The following is a 26,814-nucleotide window of genomic DNA, read 5'->3' as shown; positions in this document are numbered from 1 at the left end:
TAATTTATTTCCACAGTTCTGGTTTGATCCAAATAAGGCCCACAGTTGTGATTGGTTGCTATGTCTCTTTTTCATCAATAAATCCTGCCTTCCCATCTTTCTTTTAATAGCTCTTTTTTCCCTTGCAATCTATTTGTTGAAGAAACCAGTCTGTTTGTCGTGTAGTTTTCTTGGTCTGGCTTTTGCTGGTTTCATTCCTGTGGTGTTATTTGACACCTTCTTTGGTCCTCTGTACTTCCTGTGACTTGATAGTTGGATGTGGAGGCTTGATCAAATTTGGGTTCCTTTCAAGGTGTCAAGGCTATTTCACAGGGGATGGTGTACCCTTCCATCAGGAGATATAGTATCTGGTTGTGTCACACCTCACGATGTTGGCAGCCACTGATGGTCAGTGCCAAGACCCACTAACTCATCAGGTGATGTAGTATGGTGCTGTTCTGTTTCCCACCGGGCCATTTACTAGCTGCCATCTTCATTTACTAGCTGGAAAACCTGTATAAAGATGGTCATCCCATCATCTAATATTTGGTCACCCAGTGATACACCTCATAAAATAAAGGCAAAAAAAGATCAATCAATCAATCAATCAAGAATTTTAAATCTTCCTATTTATCTATTATTTTTCAAAATAATGTGTTGGTTTGTTAGCATCCTCCAGTAGAGACAAATGAAGTTTTGTGTTATTGCTTTGTTTTTGGTATCATAATTAACTCATGAGTTTGAACAATGTAATTCAGTCCATTGCAGTTATCCTTACTGATGCTCAGTTTGCTCCATCTTTGGCCAGTGGGGGCCTCACTGAGGGGTTCTGAGTCCTTTTCACAGGACCCATGTTTGTCTTTGACAGCATCCTTGCTATCTGGTATGACAAGATATTCCAGGCTCATCTTTTATATTTTCTAACTCACACCTGGAATTAACCACTTCTCCCAGAAGCCTTCATTCTTTTTGGTGGGAAATGGGATTTAGCAGCCACAGTCTGAGCACCTGGAAGACTCTTAAGCAGATTTAGGTCTGCTTCTGCTCCTTTGGAGGGGGGCAGGCAGTTTCGCCTGGCCTGAATGACTTCCAAAAGAGTGGCAAGAGACTGTGAGAAGGGCAGGGGTGGCCAGTGACCATTTAGGAGTTACTGTGACAGGCTAGGAAGAGATGACAAGGGTCTCGATCAAGTCTGTAGGTGTGGGGATGGGAAAGAGGATCAGAGTCAAGAGAAACTTTAGAGACTAAATTTACATAGTCTGATTTGGCCATTCAAGACAGTAGGGCCTAAGGTCGGTAAAAGATGACAGACCTGGGTTCAAAGCCTTGCTCTGTCACTTATCAACTGTGTGATCTACATCTCATTACCTAACTTCTGAGACTTGGTGACCTGAACTACACCGTGGGATTGGTACAGTCTATCTCATGGAGTTGTTAGGAGGATTAGATGAAGCTGCAAATGAAATGAGCATCATATAATGTGTGATACCTACTACAACTAAAAATTACAAATGTGGAATCTCCACCCCACAACAGCATATTTAGCTTTATTTAGAATATGAAGGGGTCGGCCTATCTGCTCATGGACTATTAGTAATGGATGCTCCAGCATTTGCCTAAACCACATTTTATTGATTATTTTATTGAAAAGATGATATAACAAAGTTAATGTTGCCAAAGGAAAACAAATCGTATATTCTTCTGAGGGCCATTTTTTCTTATTTGATAGGTAAGATGACAGATTTCATTATAGAAAAGCTTAGAAAATTGCTCCCATAAGTGACAACCAAGGTATTGAAACAAAGTATCTCAAATACCGATCAGTTAAGTCAGAGTTTCTTAAAATACTATCCAAGACGTTTGTTCTGATCAATGATTTATGTAGCACTCTGGTTTTATAAAATATAATATTACTTTAAGTCAATTCCTTCCCAGAACCTTCCTGGCCTATTACATCAGTGATATCCTGTAAACCTTTCTGAGGTTATTTGCTTTTCTAAGATGTATTTTTTGAGGGCTCCATCAGAAGGATTTCATGACTCAAGATTTTGAGGACAGAAGTAGCTCTCCAGCAGTTATAACAGCTACACTGTTGATAAAGAGGGATTAAAATCTTGATAATATCTTTACTTTTTTAATTGTGAAGGCAATACAAACTATTTTAACAATGTCAGACAAAAGAAAAGGGCATAAAAAGTGAAAGTAACCCAAAGCTCACTTGCCAGAAATAACCACCATATTCTTCTAAATGATTTTCTCTACAGGCACACACATAGAAGTGTTTTAAATATTTCATCACAATGTACATTTATTCTGTAGCTTACTTTTCTGATATAATTGTGAAATATAAAGTTACACTTACTAGTTCAATATACTGTAACCACTTAATGTGTTCATACATAAACAAACCAACCACCTCCTACTTCTAAGCAGTTGCTTGGTGTTGCCCAGTTGAATGAACATTGAACGTATGCTAGTTTATCTGACCAGCACTTTATAGTTAGACATTTATGTGATTTCCAATGTATTAAAATTTTTAAAAGTTCTTTACCAAAACAAACAGACTCTGAATCAGTTCCGGGTGGGTGATAGATACATTCTTGTCAATTTCTGTGCCTGTTTATAGTTTCCATAATAATAATAAAAAAACAACCAGTGCTTGAGGGCAGCTTTTAAAAACTGTTATAAGGGCACCTGGGTGGCTCAGTCGTAAGTGTCTGACTTCTCAGCTCAGGTCATGATCCCAGAGCTGTGGGATCAAGTCCCACATTGGGCTCTCTGCTCAGCAGAAAGCCTGATTCTCCCTCTCCTACTCCCCCTGCTTGTGTTCCCTCTCTCGCTGTGTCTCCGTCAAATAAATAAATAAAATCTTAAAAAAAAAAAACTGTTATAAAATAAGACATGACTGTCACTTACTGATATTTAATTTTTTTAACAAAAATTTAGCTGTAAATTTCCTCATCTCAAAAACCACATCTCCCCCTTTATGATAACCCTCCATACTCAAATGGTTCTCAGTGATGTAATAATTTCCCCTCCTTCAGTAGTGACCCTTGCCTTTGCGATCTGGGGAAGCTTCTCTTGTCAATGCGCGTGGCTTTTCCTTTCTTTTCTTAAAAAATGTACTTGAGTCACTTTATTGAGATAGGATACACAAATATAAAGTGGTGCAGCAACTCTGGAAAACCGTCTGACAGTTCCTCAAAAATGAAACCTAGAATTACCACAGGCCCTGCTTTCCATTGCCTTCGGGAACACAGTCCCTCCCACAGAGGAGAGGTCGGGGAATGGCCCCCTGTCCCCCCTGTCCTCCGGTGTCACGCTCACACCACCCGACGCAGTGCCCCCAGCACCGGGACAGGCTTATTGCCCTTGGCCATTCCCCAGCTTCCAGCCCATGCTGCTCTCCTTCAAGCTGCCTGAGCACCCGCCCCCCTCAAAAATGGGCAAATGGACCTCACTGAACAAGCAAGGCAGATGTTTTTAATATAAAGTGTCATCTTTCCTGTCCTTTGGTTTGTTTATAGGTTGCTCTGCAAGTACAGTCTTCAGTTTTACCATTGTCCCTGAGGCTTCAAGCAAGTATGTTGTTATTTCCTAAACTCGTGTTCTTTTTGGCAGCTGCTAAATACTTAAATGTTTCTATCTGAGCCAGAAAGTACGTGAGTATTTGTTGGATGATGAAGCTGAGGGCTATGCCAGCCTGGGTGATTGTAACACCAGCCCTGTCGGGGGGGTCCGCCCTGCAGTGTTGATAAGAAGCGTTCACAGGAATGCAGGTCTGATTCCAGCCAGGATTCAACCACTTCGAACTATTGCTTGGACTACAGCACAATTCAGGATCACCAGTGGACGCACAATGCAGAGTCTTTAAGGCCAAGAAAACTCCCATTCTGTTCTTCAGTTTATTGGTGACTAACCTACACTCTCAATACTCAGCATTAGAATTTACTTAACTTTCTCAAACATCACTGGAAAACTGCCCGTCATGCTTCCTTTAGACTCAGATCACTTTTTATCATCAGGTTATTTTTAGTTATTCAGAAAATTCTCAAAAATGTTCAAATAGTGGAGGTATCTTTATCTTTTCTAGCTGAGCTCAGAGGTGACATTTTCTTAATTGGCCAGAGAACTTAAAACGTTTCAGCTATGTCTTTTTTTCTTTTTTTTTTTTTAACGTTTCAGCTATTTCAAAGTGATATCCATGGAGGTGGGGAAAGGCTTACATTTTTAAAAGAAATGTTTTGTAAGTGCATAGCTCAAAAAAGAGCTGATTTTAAAATTTAGCTTTTGTAACCCTCAATGAAAACTAAAGGCTGACTCACATTTTTTTAAAAAGCTATTTGGAAACACTAGACATGAGCATCTGATAGTAAGCAAGTTTGCCAATGTCTCATTTTTGGGTGATTTAAGGCAAAATTTGAATTAAGTCTTCATTTTACCAACCCTCAAAAATGTGTTTTTTAAAAGATTTTATTTATTTATTTGAGAGAGAGAGCAAGAGAGAGAGCATGAGTGGGGAGAGGGCCAGAGGGGGAGGGAGAAGCAGGCCTCCTGCTGAGCAGGGAGCCCGATGCTGGGCTGGATCCCAGGACTCTGGGATCAGGACCTGAGCTGAAGGCGGACGCTTAACCGACCAAGCCACCCAGCACCCCTCAAAAATGTATTTTACTCATTCGGTTCAACAAATATATTTTGAGCACACCCTAAGTGCCATGTGGTATTTAGCACTGGGGCTACCACAGAAAAAAAGAGACAAAATCCCAGGGGAGCAGGGATGGGTAAGGGATGGAGGGAGATAGACATTAAAGAAAAAGTAGAGGCAAAAGGCAGTTAAGGGGCACTGGGAATGTGATGTTGTTCGGTGGAACAGGCTGCAATTTTAAAATGCTGGTCATTGAGAAGGTGACATTTGAGCAAAGGTGTTTTGGAGGTGAGGGAATTAGCCATCTGAAAAAGTATGTCGTAGACAGAGGAACCAGCTGCTGCATGCTATAAGGAAGGCAGTGTGGCTGGTATAGGGTGAGCAAAGAAGAGGAAGAAGCCCAGGTCCAAGAATGAACAGGGCAGCAGCTCATAGGTCTTAATGGTCACTTGAAGAACTTGGGATTTTGCTCTGAGTGCAACGGGAAGCCATTGCAAAGCCACGAACTGAGCAATGACATCATCTGCTACATTTCCATTGGATCAATTGTTGCCATGTGGAAAACAGATTTTAGGAGGGAAAGGGTCAAAGTTGGTAGACCTGAGAGAAGGCCACCGCAGTATTCCAGGAGAAAGAGACGGTGGTTCACCCAGAGCGAGAGCAGTGGAAGTGGCAAATAGTGTTTGAATCAGTATCTATTTTAAAGGTAGGGCAAAGAGATCTGGAAGGATCGGATGAGGGGTGTTGGAAGTGAGGGACTCAGGGAGGACTCATGATTTTCAGCCTGAGCAACTAGAAAGTTGAATTGCCATTAATTGAGATAGGGAAGGCTTCATCTGGAGCCTCCTGGGGGAGGGAAGTCCAGGAGTTCAGACTTGGACATGCTGAGTTTAAGATGACTATTAGATAGTCAACCATTGATTTCTTCTGACCAAGTCAAAATTCATCATCCTCAAAGAATGAAAATTCTCTGAGGGTAGAGTTCTGTCTAATTTGTTCACTGTTGTTTCTCCAGAGTCTTGGACAATGTTTAGTACTTGTAGGTTCTCAATTAAAAATTAATTTAACAGGGCGCCTGGGGGCTCAGATGGTTAAGCGTCTGCCTTCAGCTCAGGTCACGATCCCAGGGTCCTGGGATCGAGTCCCACATCGGGCTCCCTGCTCCTTGGGAGCCTGCTTCTCCCTCTGCCTCTCTCTCTCTCTCTGTGTGTGTGTCTCTCATGAATAAATAAAAATTAAAAAAAATTAATTTAACAGATATTTGCTAAGTACTCATTATGTGTTTTGCTCTGTTCTACATGCTGGGGACAGAGTGGGGACAAAGCAGCTAAAATTCCTGCTCTCCCCACACCTTACAATCTAGTAGTGGGATGCAGGCAAGCAAATTAAAATAAATTAAACCTTCTATTTGTTGGCGTACTTGCTTAATAAACATTTGTTGAATGCTTACTCACATGGTAATCAATGTATATATCATAACCCAACAAGATAGAAAATTGAGATCTTGGAGTTGGCATTCCATGCCAACTTGACGTAGCCAAAGCCTGTTCCAGCCTTGTTGCTTCTCAGAAATCTCAACCTCAGGCACCTGGGTGGCTCAGTTGATTAAGCGTCTGCCTTCGGCTCAGGTCATGATCCTTGAGTCCCAGGATCGAGTCCCACATCGGGCTCCCTGCTTAGCGGGGAGTCTGCTTCTTCCTCTGACCCTCCCTTCTCTCATGCTCTCTCTCACTCTCTCTCTCAAATAAATAAATAAAACCTTAAAAAAAAATCTCATCCTCACCTGATAAATACCTGGGCTGTGCGCCTCATCCTATAAGCATGTAAAGGGGAGTCTGCTCAAAATAGGACTCTTTGAAAGGAGGTCTAGGATGGCCGCCTTGAAGAGAGCAACCCCAGGCCACTTAGCCCTCCTTAATGGATCCAAGCTAAGCAGCAAATTCCTTTTGACATCTCAAAGCATTTTCTCATTCTTTGTCCCCTTTTATAATGCTGAGGATACCTTACTTACCTACCACTAAGGGCCACCACATTGTTTCATCAGAAAGGCTCAATTTGCAACCTTTCACAAAGCTAAAAAGGTGTACTAAAGTAGGCTTTATATTCATATAAATTTGAGGAGGAATCACTTATCCCAACCCCTACCCGTCCACCCAAAATGAAACTTGATGCATCTTCCACTCCCAGCAGCAGTACCAAGGGGCTGGTTTGGTCTTCAGTAGCCCCCAATAATTTTAATTATTACCCCCTATTATCCTTCCACTGCCACCACATTCAGCCATCTGATATTCTCTCCGTCTCACGTAACAGACCACCCCTGGGCTTTCCCATGTATCCTATGCAGAATTTCTGCAACAGCCATGACTCCTTCATACTGTCCATTTCTTACCCAGTTTCCACATGTAATTTGATAATCACACTTACTTCCCCACCAACATTTCCTAGAATATAAATGATGAATAATCTTATAACCTTGAAAACTGATCATTCTTTCTCTTGCTAAGACCTGTCTGAACAGCTCTTGGAAAAGGAGAATTCCAGGGCTCTGTCCTCTTGAATGCTGTCCCTATCAAATTGTAATTTTTAAAGACACAAGATCCAGGGTTCCTCATCGGTTGGGTGATGGCCATATTCATCTTTTTTTTTTTTTTTTTAAAGATTTTATTTATTTGACAGAGAGAGCGATAGCAAGGGCAAGAACACAAGCAGGGGGAGTGGGAGAGGGAGAAGCAGGCTTCCCACTGAGCAGGAAGCCCAATGTGGGACCCGATCCCAGGACCCTGGGATCATGACCCGAGCCAAAGGCAGATGCTTAATGACTGAGCCACCCAGGCACCCCCATATTCATCTTGATGTTGCCTCTCATGCAGCAGATCCACCGAGAGCAAGAATTCCTCCCCTGGCAGAGTGTGTGATCCACCAATAACCTGCCTCTTTTCCCAGGCCAACAAAGAGATGTTCAGTCCACCAGATTTCTTTAGGACCCTCTGATGAACAAACGGGCATCAAGACTCCCCTGTATTGAAATTCTTTTTTTTTTTTTTTAAAGATTTTATTTATTTATTTGAGACAGAGAGAATGAGAGAGAGAGAGCACATGAGAGGGGGGAGGGTCAGAGGGAGAAGCAGGCACCCTGCCGAGCAGGGAGTCCGATGCGGGAGTCGATCCAGGGACTCCAGGATCATGACCTGAGCTGAAGGCAATCGCTTAACCAACTGAGCCACCCAGGCGCCCATCCCCTGTATCGAAATTCTGAGACATACTGAAATCCTCTCGTAATTTGACATAATTTGACACACTACAGGAACTCAGTAGAATGATGGCGTCTTAAATATTTCCCTAAACACATATAGACAAGGCATTGTAGCTTTTGTATAGTGAAGAAAGAGAGCATCCTTTTATCCTTACGATAATTGTTATTGTTCTTCCTAAAGAATCCAAATTACAGTACAAAGCAAGAATCACATGCCATGGAGTGCATAGCAATCAAATAAATGTTCAACACCAAGTAAAATGGTATCTGTCTGCTGTCCATCTGTAGGATCACAAAAACTTTTCTAACAGAAACTAAAAAGATTTCATAAGAAGCAGAAGCACCCATAGTAATCCAACACAGAATGTGATAGTAAGTGAACAAACTGTCAGTAATGAGGTTATACTTCTGGACAACACAAAACTGGCAAGAATAATCATCATTTAAAAGGTAATATGTTTTAATCACCCCATTCAATCACGGCCAAAAACACATACACAAAATCAAACAAAATTTTCTCTCCTCCAATTCTTTTCATGTTCAACTCAAGTTGAACTCAAGTTCCTTTGTCCTTATCTCCTCCCTGATAGAAAACAAAATCAGGTGTCAGAATTTGGACTGCAAGTGGAAGATATTATCATCAAAGTTGTATTCTACCAGTCACCTTCTTTCGAATCGAAAAGATGTGTTTTCCAAATATGACACCGGTAACTTGCCGCAATTTCTTTCCCACTTAACAGTTACCTATTCACAGATTTCACAGATTCTGCCATAGGTATAAAAGATGCAAATTTCTACCACAGTCTAATTGCTTAGGGTTTTTTTTTTTCCCCAATTGGCCTTGAAATTCTAATATGCTGCTTCAGGCTTTATACCTACAGATTTCAAGTGTACCAATAGACCTACCCTGTAGGAATTATGTAAACCTTATATAATTAATATTTGTGAGATGTATTAAGATCCTGGCACCGGAAAGAGCATTGAAATCCAAACCTATTCTATAACTTTCTTTTTTAATTAGCTGCCAGCTGGATTCTAGAAGGCTTCTAGTTCCAGCTCCCAGGCAAGAACATTGCTACCATTTAAAATACGTATACTGTTTTTTTTTTTTTTAAAGGAAAAGTCACAAGAGGCTAAGGTAATGTAGCTTCAGGAAGCTTACAGAAATCCCAGATGTTCAGAAACACATAACAATGCACAGTTAATGGAAATGCAATCAGAGGGGTGCCTGGGTGGCTCAGTTGGTTAAGTGTCTGACTCTTGATTTTGGGTCAGGTCATGATCTCGGGGTCCTGGGATTGAGCCCGGACTCGGACTCCAGCTCCGCACTCAGCAGGGATTCTGCTTCAAGATTCTCTCCCTCTCCTTCTGCCCCTCCCCCCCCCCAACTCCAGCGTGCACGCATGCTCTTTCTAAAATAAATAAATAAATCTTAAAAAAAAAAAGGAAATGCAATCAGATTAAAAATGTTTCATTGGAGAGCTGCTTCTGAACCATATTCCTTGCAGTTGCTATCCTAGAGACAGCTGTTCTGAAATCTCCCTGTCTCCCATGAACAGACTGAAATGGAGCAGGGCAACTAAGGTTAGGTGAGGTGGGGTTCAAGGTAAAGCGAGTCCTATATCAAACCCATTGTAGAGATGAACCGCAGATGAAAGGCCAAATGTAGGGTTTCTAGATAAAATATGGGATGCCCAGTTAAATTTGGATTCAAGATATACCATGAAGAATTACTTAGTTTAAGTGTATCCCAACTATTGTGTGGGACATGTTTAGAATTCACTGTTTATTTGAAATTCAAATTGGACTGGGCAATCTGTATTTTTATTTGCTAAATCTGGCAACACTAGCCAAAGGAAAATTAAAACAGCTTATTTTCAATTGATATTATACTGCTCTGCACCAATGGAAAACACAGATGAAAATAATTATTTAATTGTCTATTTTGTTGTAATGATTTCTGTTACTTAAAAGTGGCCAAGGTCTCAAAGTTTATAAATGACATTAAAACAGGTAAAAGACAGGTCAAAGAAATGGGCTATGCTGGTGTAAGGATGATGATGAACGTTTAAAGATCCACACATCGGAAAATCTGCTGTTACATGAATTCTGTCATTTAAATAATTTAAGCTGTGACTAAAAGCAAAGTAATGCCGCACACAAATCAGTCTTATTTTATAGTCACCTTAACTGGGCGATAACCCATGAGCCCCGCATTTCCAAGTAAAAAGCCAGCATTACCTAAGGCACATACTTACTACTTGCCTACCTCTTTTGAGACCTGCCCCTGTCTTCTAATGAAACGTTAATTTTTTTTCCAAACAACTGTTTCAGTATCTTATTAGCAAAGCAAATATTTGATTTCTAAACTAACATGTCCAGATTAAGTGACAGATACTTCCAAAAGGAAGCAAATTATTATAAATGCTATGGCAGGGTTCCGTTCATTTGGATAGGTAAGACAGCCAATCCCTTTTGAAAGTATCTCTAAAATGTCCCTCTCCATTGTTTCCACCTCCCCACCTCCCCACTCCCACAGGGAAAATTATTGCTTAAGAAAGTCTGGTCAAACAGGGTAAATACTTGGCCAATATTTTCCTTATAAAAACACACGCACAATTAGACCTGGCCCAAATGCTCAAGGTACATTAGAGATCTGGCCATTACTGATGCTTCCGGGCTTTCAAGAGAGCCGTTCTGGATCATTCAGGTACCAGGAGCTGCCTTTTCCTAAGTTCTTTGATCGGAATCATCTAAAATTTGTGGCTCTGGGAACCTGACTTAAAGGTTTAGCTGAGTTGGGCTTCTGAAACACACCAGTTTCCAAAAGACTTTGCGGAAGAAATAAAGTCCTTCGTGAGACTCTACTTCTATTCGTTCCAAAGCATTCCTTTGGACTGTTGTGCTAAATCTGAGCTGGCACATTATTAATCTTTTCAAATTAGGCATTTAGTAGGCTCAGCTGAATATTTTCTTAATTTGCACATTAAGGTTTGCCAAAACAGCTGGCCCTGTGCTGGAATATCAGTTGAGATCTTTGATTTACATAGTCTAAGCACAAATGTAGAAGCTCTGCTTATGAGAGGATGACCTAATGGGTACCAAACACTAGTAAACGTTATTAATAAGATTAATAGAAACAACAGTGGCTAACACTTACTGAGTGCTTCCTATGTCCCAGGCGCTGTGAGGATATTTAGTCATTTAAAACTTTCAATAAACTTATGAGGTTTTATTTCCCCGATTTTGTGGATGAGAAAACTGAGAATGGTTAAGTTACTTGCCCTAAATTACACACTTAGTAAGTAGTAAAATTTAGGTTTGTACCTAGGCTATCTAACTGCAGAACTTACGGGCTTACCACTTTGCAACACTGCCTCAGTATATGTGTCAGATAACAATGAAGGGCTTCCACCTGCTCAGGTCAGATTTCATGGGAAGGAGGTGTCACTTCTTGGACTGTGATACAGACTTCAGAGGAATGGGAGGTGACCAGGCTAAAGGAATGGGAGTAACCCTTTACCCCCACTCCCAAACAACCACAGGCAACCTTGCTGTTCTCATAAATGTGTGGGCAATTTTGGTTTATTTTTAATATGCTTATGGTATGATTCATGAAAAGGCTTTAATATGCTTATGATAAGGTATTGACATATATCAGGATCTGTAGTGACAACAGAGCTGTACATGTATAGTGTGGGGTCTCCCTTCAATGATAAGGACATTCTAGATGTTAGTCACCCAGAGAAGAGCGATCTGACAGGCCCAGAACACAGATAGGATCTCTAGCTGGGTGGCGGACTGGAGTCTAGCTCTCTTGGGTTTGATCACCAACGGTCAAGACATCGGCCTAGGTAATGGGGTGGGATGTGATGGTCTCTCTGCGGAGGGAGCAGGGACAGACAGGGCAGAATCCAGGGCAGGAAAGTAGGATCATGGGGTTTGTGCCTCTTTTTACCTACGCTTCTTTCCCTTTTGTCCTCCTTGAGTGTTGGAAAAGGCCTTTTGAGAGTTCCAGTATATCTCCGATGTCTCAGTGAGGGAGTTTCTAAATAAATGGGGACTCAGAACACCAGAGGGGAGTAAAGATGGTGGTGGGAAAAAAGAAGACAATCCAGAGGGGAGAGAGAGAGAGATGAAGATGGAAGCTTCCTTCGGCCTGCCATCCTCCCTCCCTCATCAGTTCTGTAGCCAAAACTTGGGGGTGCTGCCTTGTAATTTAATTTGGAGGCAGTATTCCTATGCGCCTTGTACATAGAGATGTTTGAGAATGGTCTGTAAACCAGCCATGATAGTTCATACCACAATCAACGTTGAAAGAACTGAAGACAGTCCAAGCTTTCTCTCTTCCTTCTTTTTAAAATACAAGTGAATAAATGTAGAGATCATTGTTGTTGACAATGACCACATATTTGCAAGTATCTATTATACAGGCAGGAAAAAATGCTATGTATATATTGAGTGGATTTATTAAGCTAAAAAAAGGTCCCCTGCCAAACCCCATTCCTGGCTCAAGAAAGTATCACCTTAAGAGTTTTACTGGAGGAGTAAAAAAGAAGAAGGAAGAGTAGGTGGGGTGGGGGGGAGTGGAGGAGGATGAGGAGGAAGAGAAGGAGAACAGAAGAGCAGCAACTGCTGGGTGAAACCAACCGGAGGTTTACCAAGGGAGCTGGGGGATGAGCCACAGAAACCCGCAGGCCACTTTCATTGCAGGAACCCTCACCCCTCTCTCCTTTACCAACACAGCAATTTTTTTCCCTAGAAAAATGATATTTTGGTTTCTGAAAACACCCTACTTTGGGGATGCAGAGTCTCCTGAGGTATTTATGCCAATTTTTATATTATTTTCCTCACAATTTATTGCAGTAGCTCTAACAACACAGGGATCCCTAAAGAGGGATGGTTGAAGCTTCATTGCTCTGTTTTTAAGACTTACACAGAAACATGAACTATGTCTTCTGGGGTCGGGAGAGCCCCAGAACTGGGAGACTGTGATCGTCTTGGTTCTGACCCCCCCCCCCACGTGTGCATGGATGAGGCTGCTCAGTGGGCCCACCAGCCCCCTCACTCCAGCGACGGACAAGGGCAATGTTCTCACCCCCAGAACAGCTGGACTAAGCTCCAAAACTGACCAAGAAAAAAAATTGTTGAGCTCCTTAGGAAAAAAAACTGCTACCTACACTGCCTGGGAGGGTTAATCCGGTATAGCCAGCTGCCAGAGCTGTCGATAAAAATTAAAGACAAGCCACAAGATGAAATTAGCCAACAAACCCACCCACTGGCTCTGCAGGCTCACTCAAGGTTTTCTGAGCCTTGGGCTTCATGGAAAGATTTCTAGTGAGGAGGAAAGTAAAGGCACCTTCCATGTCGTGTGGTAAACATCTCTTGCTGGGAGGGGTACTGGAACTCCCTCACATGGCAATCCCGTGGTTTGGGATGCGGCTGTTACACCTGCTGGGATCCTGGCACTCGGCTGCGGAGCCAAAGCCGCCAGATCGTTCGGGGACCGTCTGAGGACGCGACTGAGAACAGTGCGGATACCAAAACGAAAAGGGGGTTTTCCTCAGGCTTTCAGCGAGTAAAGGAAGAAAACAAAAACGAAACAAAACACGCTATAATCTTACGTTGGGAAACTTTTCCTCAAAATTGCATTATCCTTTGTGAGCGGCCAGGAAACCCCTAGCTTCTTTTCGAGGGATTGTAACGACCTGTGTCCACAAAACAGGAACCCAAGCAATTCAGGAGGAAAAAAGTCACGGACTAGAAGCATGAGTCAAATCGGCTTGTGCTATGTGGCTTTGGAACATTCTTATCGAAAACATACCAGTGTCCGCGCACTCGGCTGCTCGTTCCACTGGTGCCTTATCCACGGTCGGTTGTCCCTTGTAGGGCTGCATTTTCTGGAAAAACTGGGCGCCCAACACCAGACTGAAAGCGTTGTTTGAACGTCTCCCGGCCCCCACGAAGCCGAGCTCAGCCCTCCTGCTCCTCGCTCCGCAGCCCCTGCCAGAGAGGCCGCCGTTGGTCCCAGAGCAGCGAGGCGCGCGCGCGGAAGCCGTCCAGAACTGGTGTCGGGGGCGGGGGCCAGTTCTAGCCAACTTGACAGTTTCTGCCACTGCACACATTTTTGGGAGGCTCCGGGCCACAGGGTAGAACTGCAAACCCAGGCGGTGATCGCGAGCTCGAGCCGGCTTCAGGCAGCTGCCGGTGGGGCTGTTAGTGCCGCATCATCCCCAGCGCAACCACGGAGGGACGCCGGAGACCCGAGACCCGGGACCGCCAAGTCCCGGGCGCGCGCGCAGCCACTGCTTAGAGCCTTCCAGATTGCGATTCTCCCCGCCTCTCCCGGCCCTCCCGGGGTCCAACCGCCTCAAGAAGTCTGCTGCCCGACTCTGGCAGGGTGTGCTCAGAGACCCGAGAAGCCTCGAGTCGCACGCCAGTCAGGGTCGCCCACCCGGGGTTCGAACGCGTCGCGCAGCCACCTGTTCCACAAAGCCCGGAGTTTGTGTGGGCGCGGGCTGCGGCAGAAGGACCCCGTCATCCCCCCGGTCCCGCACGGCTCAGGATCTCGACAGGCTTACACCACCCCAAATCCAAGTGCGCACATACCTTCACGCAACTCCGGAGGCTCCCCCCACTCCGGCCACCGGCGCGCGGTGACTTACTTCCCGGTGTCCCCGCTGCAGCCCCAGCCCCAGCCCCAGCGCTGGCCACCGGGGCCCAGAGCGCGCCCGGCCCCTCCGGGAGGACGGCGCCCCCAAATACCTGCCGTGAAGATGCAGAGAGCGAAGAGAGTCTTGCAGACCATGGTACCCTGGTGTGCGGTGCCGAGCTTCGGGGCTGACCGAGCGCTCGGAGCGCGGACGGCTCCTCCTCTGCCGGGCTGGTGGCCGTGGGAGCCGGGAGGTGAGGGCGGCTCTGCGCGCTCGGCCCGCGCGGCTCCGGCTGCTCCGGCGGCGGGCGGAGAAGCGAGGCAAACGCGGCGCGGCTCCGTCAGCGGCGTGTCGTCCGGCGCCCGGCGCGCTTCTGCTCCATCCCAGCCGCCCGAGCCCGGGCCGCCTCTGCCGCCGCGCCGGCCCCCAGCCAAACCCCTCCCACCCGGGCCCCGCGGCGCTGACTCGGCCACCCCCCACCCCCCCCGGCCGCCCCTCTCCCGGCGCTCGGGTCCCGGGAGCCTCGGCCCAGGGCGGCCTCTGCTGGACAGTCAGGGCGCGAGACTCGAGTTTTGACGGGGTTCAGCAAAGGTCCGGGGCGTCTAGCACCGTGCTGGGAACTGAGGGGATGCAAAGAAGTGTGAGCGGATCTCTGCCCCCGGGAATTTATCTCAACTTTCCTTATGCGAGTTTACAACAGGTGAGCATATGCCCTGTTAGGCGTCACTTCGAAGAGCCAAGACCCCACTATTGCAAAAGAGAATACACATTCCTTGCCAAGTTTGAGAACCTTTTCCTTCATTTCTTCAAATGTTCCTGTGTGTACTTTAAACCCTCCCACACATTCAACCCTGCTGCACTTCCTGGTGCCTGAGCCAGGATGTCTTTTATCTTTTTCAGCTTCTACCAGAAGAAATACTACTAATGTCTGGTGTATGGTGATTAACGTAACATAATAATAATAAAAAAAGGAAGTAATACTAATGTCTGGTAATAGTGATCATGGGGTAACTGAGCCAGGCAACCTCCTAGGTGTGGTATTATGACTCCTAACAATCTTGTGACATAGGAATTATTATTATTCCATTTCACAGACGAGAAGACCGAGGCATAGAGAAGACAAGTAATGTGCTCAAGGTCACATAACTGGTAAGGACTGGACCCCATAATTGAACAGTTTGTGCACCAGGGCCTTAAAAACAAAGGCTAACATGTCCTGAGTGGTTGTTGTGTGCTGGGCAACGGTGCTGTACAGGGTATTAACCAAGTGAAGTTCTCACAGCAATCCTTTGAGGTGGGCACTATTATACCTTCATTTTCAGGGGAGGAAATGGAAACACAGGGAGGTTGAAGTACTTGTCCAAGGCCACACAACTAGCGAATGGTACAGAGAGCATGCCTGCCCAGGCACCCCGGGCCACCCCCTGTCCCGTACTCCCTCTCCAAAGCCCAGAGTTTCTGTATGTTCGCACAGATCAAAGCTGACCTTGCACTTAGTCCTCCCCACCACCTTAGACTTGCTTATTTCTCACACCTCTATCAGATCAGATGCCAGATCACCTCCAATATCTCTGTTAGTAGGAGCCTGCTGGTCCCCTAGTCGCCAGAGCTGGAAAGTGACTGGAATTAATGAGCCTTCCTAAAGAATTAATTAGCTCAGGACCATTTGTAGACCTGGGGAACAGCTTTCTTTTTCCTGTGGCTTCTTTCTCCTGTACCAGAGCCTCAGGTTTCATTTTGTCACTTGTTTGGGTCTTATCACTGTACCTGTGACCACGTCCATTCCTCTGCGTGACCCCATCCTTACCACTTGTGCAGCTCGTCTTGCTTCCACAACCAGATTAAACTGGACTAACAGTTTTGATGGTTTGTTTTGTTGTTGTTGTTTGTTTTGGGGGGGGTTGTGTGTTTGTTCTTGGTTTTTGTTGATCATTGTTGGAATTTGGAATGAGAAGTAAAAGATATCACAACCAAGTGCCTATCCCCCTTCCCTCCTCTCTGGCCAGAGAAACTGCAAATTCAATTTGTTAAACATGTTTTCTGAGTGCTATTGACCTTGAGGTTTTTCCAATTTCTGGTGTAATCTATATGATTATGAAGAATTTCTGTATCTGAGTTGTGGTTGTCATGGGGGCAAGGGCCACACACAGATGAATTTTATGTATAAACTAAAATTTGTATATTTATATGTAAAAGTTATATAAGGCAATGGTGCCTTTAAATAAGGGCTATTTAAGTAACTAACTCTATGACAGAAATAAGGGTTTTTCAAAACCCCTGCAAAGAAAAAAATATTCAATTGAAATTCAGCAAAACTTTAATGGAACCCCTCTGGAGTGCAAAGCATGTGTGACTCTGATTTTGATACCTAAGATGATGGTTTGGTACACAAAGGATGGTGATCCCCACTTCTGAATCATTTAAAATTTCCAAAGGTTTTCACTGTACACAGAATAGAGTTGAAAATGATTGATTTCTTTAACTGAAATCATTCATTTTTATTAATGATTAAAACTTCCAATTTATTAATTTAGTGAAAACATATTTGATCAGTTACTAGGTGCCAGACCTTATGCTCGGCTGTGGGAATGTCGCAGATTGTAATAGTCAGGGTAGGCTAGGTTATGCTACTGTCATAAACCATCCCAAAGTCTCAGAGACTTAAGCAATGATGATTTCTTCTTTGCTCATCAACATCTGCTGTGGATCCAGGTCATTTCCCAGAGTAGCTATCCTCTATGTCAAGGGCCTCAGTGTTGCACCTCCATATCAAAACCTGCTTTCACACTCACTGAGATAGGGAAAGAGAAGTGGAGAGTTCCGTGCAGCCTTTAGGTCTCTTACCCGGAAGTGGCACTTCGCTCACATTTCATTGGTTAAAACAAGTCAGTGGCCATGTGCAACTCCAAGAAAGCAAGGAAGCACAATCTTCTCCTTTGCCCAGATGAAGAGGAGAGCTAGAGAGCAGGGAACAGTTGTGATGTATGCCACAGTGGTTCATTGTCTCTGCCATCAGGAAGCTTATATTCTAGTAGTGGAAAGTCAAACGTTGAATGAACAATCAGAAAAATATATGCAATAATTTATGATGTTAAAAATGGGAAGATGGGAGAAATGGGTGAACTGTTTTTGCATTTCAAATAAATTGAATTTGTAAAGAGTTTTAAAATATATGCAATAAGTTATTACATTAAATACTATAAATAATAATACCCACTAAGGGCGCCTGGGTGGCTCAGTTGGTTAAGCGACTGCCTTCGGCTCAGGTCATGATCCTGGAGTCCCTGGATCGAGTCCCGCATCGGGCTCCCTGCTCGGCGGGGAGTCTGCTTCTCCCTCTGACCCTCCCCCCTCTCATGTGCTCTCTCTCATTCTCTCTCTCTCAAATAAATAAATAAAATATTTTAAAAATAATAATAATAATAATACCCACTAACATTTATTGAGCTTCTGCTATGTATTAGGAATCATTCCAAGCATTTTATGTAATCTGTTTAAACTTTATACCCCATAAGGTTATATTAATTTTACAAATAAAGAGCTGAGAGATATTTAAAGAGACTGTAAGTGTGAAGAAAACCAAAAGTATGAGATATTACATTAGGGGGACTCACACTCCTCAGTGGGGCCAGGGATGGAATTTGCATGCAACTCTTTAGTCACGCCTTATAGCAAAAACCAGTTTCTTCATAGAATTCTCTTAGTTCCTTTATAATACTCCACTGGGATAAAATCTGAGATAAATCTGCCTTTTACTGACTTCCACTCTTTTTTGATCACTGTTAAAATGAATTTCTAAGGTTGTAGACTTTCAACGTCTTATAAAAAATTGCCCTTGATTGACTTAGTTTTCGACATCCTGAATTTATTGTAATTTACAGATAATGTCAAATAATATATGTTAAAGAATATAGAAGTGTTAGCTTTGGGCTCTTGGATTCTTCCTAATCTAGGAGAGACGGAATAACTTAGTTGAGAGAGCTGGGTGAAGCAGTATTGTGAAGTGGTTAGAGGCTGGGTTCTCATGTCTCGCCCATGGCCCCTGAAGGCTGGATTCGAATCTAGTTTCTACCATCTACTCACTGAGTGACTCTAATTACTCGGCACCGCTATGTCTCCGTTTCTTCCTGGCATTACTGGGAGGATTAAATGGATTAGATATGTAAAAAAAGTTGGCATTTTCTCAGTGCCAATCAATGTTATCTGTTATTAGAGGGCAAACTTTGGGGGTACATTAAAAAAATTTTTTTGGATCTAAAGTACAGGAGCAAAACATTCCTGCCTGCTGCAGCTGTTTCTTCACACATTCAGTTATGTGACTTGGGCTGTGCCTTCAGTAATTCTGACCCTGCTACAGTTGAGGTGCCGGGGAAAGCTCTAAACCCGCTCTGACAGCTCCTTCCCCAACCCCCCTCCTCCCCAAAGGCAGGAATGCAGCAGCCTGAAGACACTGATATATTTTGTCTTCGTTTTATTTCTTTTCTCACACTGCATTGTGAAAACATCTCCGTAGGTTCTGCTACATTTCCTCTCATCGCTTTGCTTTTCTCTTAACTCCGATTTGCCTCTTTTTAAATATTAATGGCAAAAAAAAAAAGATTAAAAGCAGTTATGAGATATGTGTAAAAGCATAGATTTGGAACCTGGCCAAGGAATATTTGCTTGAACAAGAGCCATTTTAAAAGGGCATGATGAAACGTGATTACTTCCCTGATTTAAATAAAATTGTTTGATGCTGCATGGGCTCTTTGAGGATACAAAACCACATGTCACTAATTTTTATTTTAATTAAGGAGGAAGCCCTTAAAATATTTCAGGAAGGAAAAACTATCTTCTTGGAGGTGATGCACATAATGAAACCTTTTATTTAAATAAGTCTAAGACGTGATTCAGTTGATGCTGCAGACCTGTATTGTTCAACAGAAGTAAAATATCAGTAGTACATGTAATTTAAGATTTCTGGAAGTCACATTTTTTAAAAGGAGAAAGAGGTGAAATCAATTAATTAATTAAAGTGTACTTAATAATATGCTTTATTTAACCCAATATTTCTAAAATATTTATCATTTCATGTGTAATGAATATAAATGTGTTAATGAGATCTTTTACATTGTTTTTCTCATTCTAAGTCTTCAAAACCCAGTGTTTATTTTATACTTATATAACATCTCAATTCAGACTGGGTGCATTTTGAAAACTCAGTGACCTAACGTGACTAGCAGCTATCACAATGGGCCGTGTGACTCTAGAACATTGATTGGCCCCGTCTTTTGCATTGTCTCATGATATATACCGTAAAAGTACAGAGCAGTGCTCGTGGGACTTTCTTAAAGTGTTGGGACTTTCTCTAAGAGTGGAGTACTTAGAAGTCTAGGATTTGCTGAGTGCATGGCCTCTGACCCTCATTAACCTCTCCGACCCTCAGTTTCCCCTTCTATGAAATGGAGATGAGGGCAAATAAGAACAGTATCTTGCTTCAAAGGATTACTGTAAGGATTAAATGTAGCGAAAGCATTTAGAACAGACTCCAGACAGAGCAGAGCCTCAATAAATGCTTGCTGTTATATTTGGTAGGAATGGTTATGATGAGGATGAAAAATGATTAATAGTAAAATCTTTCCAGTTAACATTGTTGTATTAGAAGTTCCTTACTATTCAGAGACATTGGCAATATCACTTGTCCCTAGATATCTATGTATGTACGCAGAGTTTCGAGCAGTATTTCTCAAACGTTTTGGTCTCAGGACCCACTTACATTCTTAAAATGGATTAAGAACTCCAAAACCCATTTGTTGATGTGGGAGGGCCATTTTAAGGACCCTTTCCGATAATTATGGCTTTTCTGCACCAAAACCCAACAAGTGGTATTTTCTTATAAGTTAGCAGCAATGTGGAATCTGAAAGCATCTCAATGAAATTTTCATATTCTATTACATTAAAATCCATTGGTCTATCTTGCCTTTGCATCTTTTACCCATATATGATTTTGTGACATCATGCATTTGTCATATAGAAAATATTGGTTCACTGAGTTATGAAGACCTTCCAAATTTTAACGCACTTCATTATATACAACATCAAAAAGTTACATTTGTTAATATCTCTACCTATATCATCAGAAAAGTCTTTAAATATTAGGAAGCTGTTAAGTTAATGGTGGATACATGTTTGGCCAAATTCTAATTTCTTTTTTCTCTTTCTTTTTTCCTTCTTTCTTTCTTTCCTTCTTTCTTTCTTTCTTTCTTTCTTTCTTTCTTTCTTTCTTTCTTCTTTCTTTCTTTCTTTCTTTCTCTTTCTTTCTTTCTTTTTTTCTTTCTTCCTTCCTTCCTTCCTTCCTTTTCTTTCTTTCTTTCTTTCTTTCTTTCTTTCTTTCTTTCTTTCTTTCTTTCTTTCTTTCTTTCTTTCTTTCTTTCTTCTTTCTCTCTCTCTCTCTTTCTTTCTTTCTCCTTTCTTTCTTAGAGAGAAAGAGAGAGCAGGGGAGGGACAGAGGGAGAGGGAGAGAGAAAATCTTAAGCAGGTTCCACACCCAGTGTGGAGCTCCACACAGGGCTTGATATTATGACCCTGATCTCATGACCTGAGCCGAAATCAAGAGTTCGATACTGAACCAACTGGGCCACCCTAGTGCTCCCAAATTCTAATTTTCATTTGACAGCTTGAATCTTACCATTGGCATCAAATACTGTCAACTGTTTTCTTTGAAGTGACAGGCTAACATCATGAAGAAAATGTCATGTAAATATTCAAGTCGGAATAACCATAGTATGTCTTAGTCATTTTTTCAAATAAAATTTGTGTTCCACAAAAAAAGTGGTTAGTTCAGCTTGCAACTTGAGTCATCACATCAGTGCATTTCCTTGGGATGATTATCTCATTTTGGTAAGCAGCAAGCCTGTTTTATGCATACATCCCATTTATTTACATAGGTTGTGAAAAAGATGTGTACTTAAGATGGAAATTCGATCAAGCTAACGATTTTTACTGCTTCTTTAAGGACACTCCTAAGTGAAACTTGTTTTTTTCCCCTTTAAACTTACCAGGCATGATGGTGAAGAATATAAAGGCAGTGCCTTCAGTTCTGCTAAGACACCAAAGTTCTACCTACAATTGCTTTTGCATCACCAATGCATAAGTCAGCATCCACAAAAAATAAATAAAATTAAAAAGGTAAATAGCAGCTTAGTGTTACTATGAGAATAGCTTTGACTTTGCAGACCTGACAGGATCTTGGGACCCCTAGGAGTTAGTGGACCACACTTTGAGAACTGGTGGTGTAGGGAGACATCTTTGAAGTTTGCTAAGGAGATGAACTGTTTTGTCTGTCCAGAGACCTTTTTTTTTTTTTTTTAAGGGAGATGCTTAGTCCCCTTTTGTAAGCAAGTGGCCCCAGCGGTGACTACAGCTTCCCTTGCCACAGTGACTGGGATAGGGTGGACCTCAGACTCTGTTTGCTTTACTGAGTACACTTCCCAGGATTTTAAAACTTGGGACCAGGAAATGCCACTAAGAGTTGCTCTCTGGAGATGAAATGATGGGGTTCTGGTATTCTGGTGGACCACTCTAGCATGTGAAAAAAAGCCAGTCTGAGGTGGGATTCAGAAACCTGACTCTCAGAGAAAAGGAGAAATGGGAGAAAAGAGGTCTGGTGGCTTTCTGGTCCCTAGCCACACTTGTCTCTGAGATGCCACCACACCTTTGCCCTTCTCGTCACTCTGTGAGCACTTCGATCAATTTCCCCTTTGGGTCATGCTAATTCAAACTGGGTTTCTCTCACCTGAAACCAAAAGAAATTAGCTCATGCAGAGGGCAGCAAAAGCGAACTTCCAAAGTGATTCAGTGTTCAATAATAGAGATTGAGGGGAGTCTTCTCAGTCAGGAAAACTCCATTCTCAGCTCTGAGCTAAAAAATAAAATCACAGCAAAACCACACCACTGCTAAGCTATTGAACTAATGTATGGTGGAGCAAGTCAGGATATTCAGCTTCGATTAAAAAAATATTCATGAAACTGAAAGAGGTGAAGTTCATAAACGCAAATGAGGTTTACCAATGACTCTACAGCTTAATAATATGTGATAAACTCCAAAGATTTCCACAAATAGTTGTAATGAAAAATACAATGAATAACTTTGGCTGTAAACAGATTACATTTTCATAATATTGGTAAATTTATCCAACTAAGCTTTCTTTCTGCTCTACATATGTTTTTGCCACCATCAGTTGTAATACATCTTAGTAGATTCTACCCCAGGTTGTACTGAGTTCGGATTTTTTCATCTTCTTCGAAAATATTCTTGACTTTAGTTTTGCTCTGACCATTCATAGAGGCTAATTTTCCAGTCATTTCAAACTCAGTCAAATAACTACAACTGAACAGCATTGGTAATATCTGCTGACCCATCAAGAGCCAAAGAAAACCATTAGAAATCATTTTCCTGGTTTTTAAGTCAACTATTGCTGTCCCTCCTAATGTCCTCAACACTTTGAGCACCAGAAAGGCCAATAGTCTAAACCAGTTTATTTTTTTCTGGACACGTATTTTTTAGCTGCTGCAATAAAATATAATTTAATTAACTCACAATTGGTAAACAGTTTTCCTTGCTTGGCTAACAAATGAGCTACTTAGAACGTTTCTTTTGTTGCAGCTTCATTTTGATTTTTAATTTTCGTGGAAAACTCTAATGTGATACTTGTTTTAAGTTTTATAATTTTTCCAACTGGGGAATCCTGTGTATTGGTAACAGTGTGGTGATTATTTAGTCTGGTATTATTGAACTTAGCACAGCAATAGCCTGATGCTTTACAGTTCCATTAGCTAACAACATCATCCACATTCCATTGTGCTTTAACGGTGTGATACTTAGGGTCTACTTTTCTTTTTTTTTTTTTTTAATATTTTACTTATTTATTTATTTGACAGAAAGAGACACAGTGAGAGAGGGAACACAAGCAGGGGGAGTGGGAGAGGGAGAAGCAGGCTTCCCGCTGAGCAAGGAGCCCAATGCGGGGCTCGATCCCAGGACCCTGAGATCATGACCTGAGCCGAAGGCAGACGCTTAACCATCTGAGCCACCCAGGCGCCCAAGCATTGATTTCTTAATTAAAGATATATTTTCCAATTCTGGTATTTCCATTGGATTTTTTTTTTTTATAGTTTCCATTTTGCTGCCAAAACTATTGTTCTTTCTTGACTACTTAAATTAGGGTTTTCTTTTTTTTTTTTTTTAAGATTTTATTTATTTATCTGACAGATAGAGACACAGTGAGAGAGGGAACACAAGCAGGGGGAGTGGAGGAGGGAGAAGCAGACTTCCTGCTGAGCAGGCAGCCCAATGTGGGGCTGGATCCCAGGACCCCGGGACCATGACCTGAGCCAAAGGCAGACGCTTAACGGCTGAGCCACTCAGGCGCCCCCTACTTTTCATTTTTTAAATTTCTTTTGACAGGATGGGTATGCAATTATAATAAAAAGTCAACCAAAACGTGGTGGTATGGTGGTATGTGCAACAGACAAAGTGCTGCCTGGTTGTGACTTCATCTCTGTGAGTTGCCGCAGTGTGAAGCCATGAGAGTGTCCCACAAGTCTGTCACGACTCCTCAACTAACATGGCTGCTCCTAGCGTGAAAGGGACTGCAGGCAGCCATTAAACAAGTAAGTCCAGCGGTGTCTCAGTACAACCTCAGAAATAGACGCCGGAAGCTGACCTTCATACGATTTTCGTGTCTTGGGACATATCTCCCTTTTGATTTCTTCCAACCATTCTGAGGTCACAGGCTATCCAAAAAACAGATATGGCCTCCTGGCCAGAGTTTGCCAACCTCTGTTTTAGCAAAGGTTTGCATCTGATTCTGCTAGGTATCTGGGATTGATGCCAACCTATAACAACTTCAAATCATTAGCCTGCGGTTTCCTGAACTTGGTAATGTAAAGTCACACTGCAAACCCACGTGAGGTTAGGGCTATGTTCTGATTCATGAGAGAGACTATTTGCCTTATTACTATTTTTTTCTTTTTTTTTTTTTACCTGGAGCTGAGCAGAGGCCCTGACAGACAAGTTATATTTTGTGTTTCCTTTTACCAACAGACATATTTTTTCTAGCCTACGTTTTATTAAAATTGTAGTCACCCTTCAAAGTGATTACGTCTTTGAAAACAAAATATGTGGTCACCCTTGCAAGAGGTCAGAAATCTAATCCTATTACTCCAGTTTATGCCAAGTCAAGCTCTTATCTCTTTTTCCCCATTTGGTCATTAAACTTAGGGCATCGGCAGCGTTAAGAACTGCTGACCACTCCACACATCGTTCTGTTGTCTTGGGGGGTAAGGGAGCCTTGGCTTTCTTATGAGCCCAGTGATAGATTTATGAAAAGTTTACAGTAGTTTATACAGCATTTTTCAAATGGTTTGCTTCAGGAGGTGTTTTTTTCAGAATAACTAGACCTACCTATTTATAGATACAAACGTCTCTCATATTTTCTTAGCTTCCCCTCCCATTTTCTCATTTTAATTCCCTTTACTTTGTCTAACTTGATTTCTTTTATAAGACTCACATCCCATTAAGCTGGTGGAAAACTTGAACCTTACTATTGTGATTTACCCCCAACTTTCTGGATTATTCCAGAGTCTTCTGCAATGCTAATGTTTGGAGTGGGAATGACAGCCTCTGGTTATTGGGTCATTTATTTTGAAACCCATGTTGTTACTGAGAATCAGTCATTCCTTTCAGCAGAGCTGTTCAAATCCAAGGGCTCTCTGTCAGGGTGGGGGTGTAGGAGTTTTTGCAAGGCTGTCCAGACTCTTAGAAGGGTAGTCTTTTCATTCCTGAAGGCTTCCCACTCCTCCAGTGGCTTTGCCTAGGACCTTCCCTCTGAATTTAGACCCTCGGAACTCTCTGTTCTCATTATGCAGCCTAAGCCCTAAAGTCCTGGAATTTCTTTCCTGTTTTAGGGAAATCATTTTTCTTTGACAATTCTGGCCTAGATGCTTTGTCTGTGCTCTCTTTAATTTTCTCCCAGTTTTAAGAATTACATCTTTTGAAACAAAGGCCTGGGAGGTTACCAAGCTACTTCTAATTTTTGCTCTGCTACAGTCCTTTTCTCTCTGTGTCTTCCCTACCTGGCTGGAAATAAAAACTGACTATCTGAATTTGGGCAAAGGAAGAAAAAAAGTACAGCAATAATTTAAGAAGTAGATGAATAGTTTAAAATATTTTCTTGCCACATGTTTTAAAGGTGATGGTAGATGAAAGTAGTTCTGATAAAAGCTGATGGCACTTGGCAGTGAGGACGGAGGGATAAGAAAACAGACTTGACATACATTTTGGAGGCAAAGGCAAAAGGACTATTAACTGATAACATGCTGGGGCTGAGGGGGAGGCTGGAGTCAAGAGTGACTTCCAGATTTCTGCTGGGTCCTCACTCTGTGGATAGTGACCAGTTTGGCCAATTTTGCATCCATGTGTACATCCTCTTCAGCATCCCCCATCTGCCTCCAACTGTATGGTATTTTGAGTTCGAGTCAGTCTGTTCCCTCATTCCCTAAGGGCTAAGTAAAAACCTTTGATATAATTTATTTTAGGAGTCACGACTTTTCCTTTTAAAATTATTTTTAAAGGATTAATCACAATTTTTGGTGTTATTTAATGTGTTTATCTAAATTCTTGTTAGAATAATAGAATAATTACAATTAGTGTAATGGATTAACACAATTAATAATATATCGAGGGTGGCAAAAATCTTGGCGGTTTTATTGTCTTCTCTTTTCAGTTCGCAGATGAGGAAATTATAGAACACAGAGGTTCAGTGATATGACCAACACTGTAATTGGTTTCAGAGAGAAACCCAGCTCAAACAACTTCTGGTTCAGTGCTTTGTTCATCCTACCCTTTAACTGAGTATCATGTCTTCACCTCTTGTCTTTGTGAGTGCAAACAATCCATGAAGCTTGAGACCAGTTGCTTCGGGAGAATAAATTTAAGTTCTAATCACTTCATGTGTGTCTTCAGAAAAAAATGTATTCGGAAAGCACCAGAGAAATTTAACTCCAAGTGTGAGAAAAAAAAAAAAAGACAAATAATACATTTACATTTTATGTCACACTTACTGTTAACATGGCTAACCCGACTGGCTTGGAAACTTAAGTCCCTCCCCCTATCATTTTTGGTTGTTTTGAGCATAAAAATATTCTATTTATTAAAGTTACAAATGCTGAAACTTTTATATTTGATTTATGATTTTATTCTATTTGTTAATTAGTCAAGTACTAGATACCATTTTTTAAGTTTT

At 42.1% G+C, this 26,814-nt stretch overlaps 1 protein-coding gene across 2 annotated transcripts in view; it reads right to left on the bottom strand.

The window, feature by feature from the left end:
* The window catches only part of PARM1 (prostate androgen-regulated mucin-like protein 1), a 105,839-nt gene extending 90,883 nt beyond the window's left edge, over positions 1-14,956 (bottom strand). Inside the window, exons 1-2 of one of the 2 annotated variants that reach the window (XM_045881001.2) lie at positions 14,643-14,956; positions 13,702-13,880 (exon numbers count right to left, since the gene is read on the bottom strand). In XM_045881001.2, the coding sequence (XP_045736957.1) occupies positions 13,702-13,774 (73 nt within the window). In that variant the 5' untranslated portion in view covers positions 13,775-13,880; positions 14,643-14,956. The remainder of the gene's footprint in view (positions 1-13,701; positions 13,881-14,642) is intronic. The other variant, XM_045881003.3, reaches the window with a different exon arrangement.
* Between the last annotated feature and the right edge of the window lie 11,858 nt (positions 14,957-26,814).

Source organism: Mirounga angustirostris, unplaced genomic scaffold (assembly GCF_029215605.1).
Source record: "Mirounga angustirostris isolate CCGP_5_RB_7025 unplaced genomic scaffold, mMirAng1.0.hap1 SCAF_2, whole genome shotgun sequence".
Lineage (NCBI taxonomy): Eukaryota > Metazoa > Chordata > Mammalia > Carnivora > Phocidae > Mirounga > Mirounga angustirostris.
This window is presented reverse-complemented; position numbering and strand designations above follow the sequence as displayed.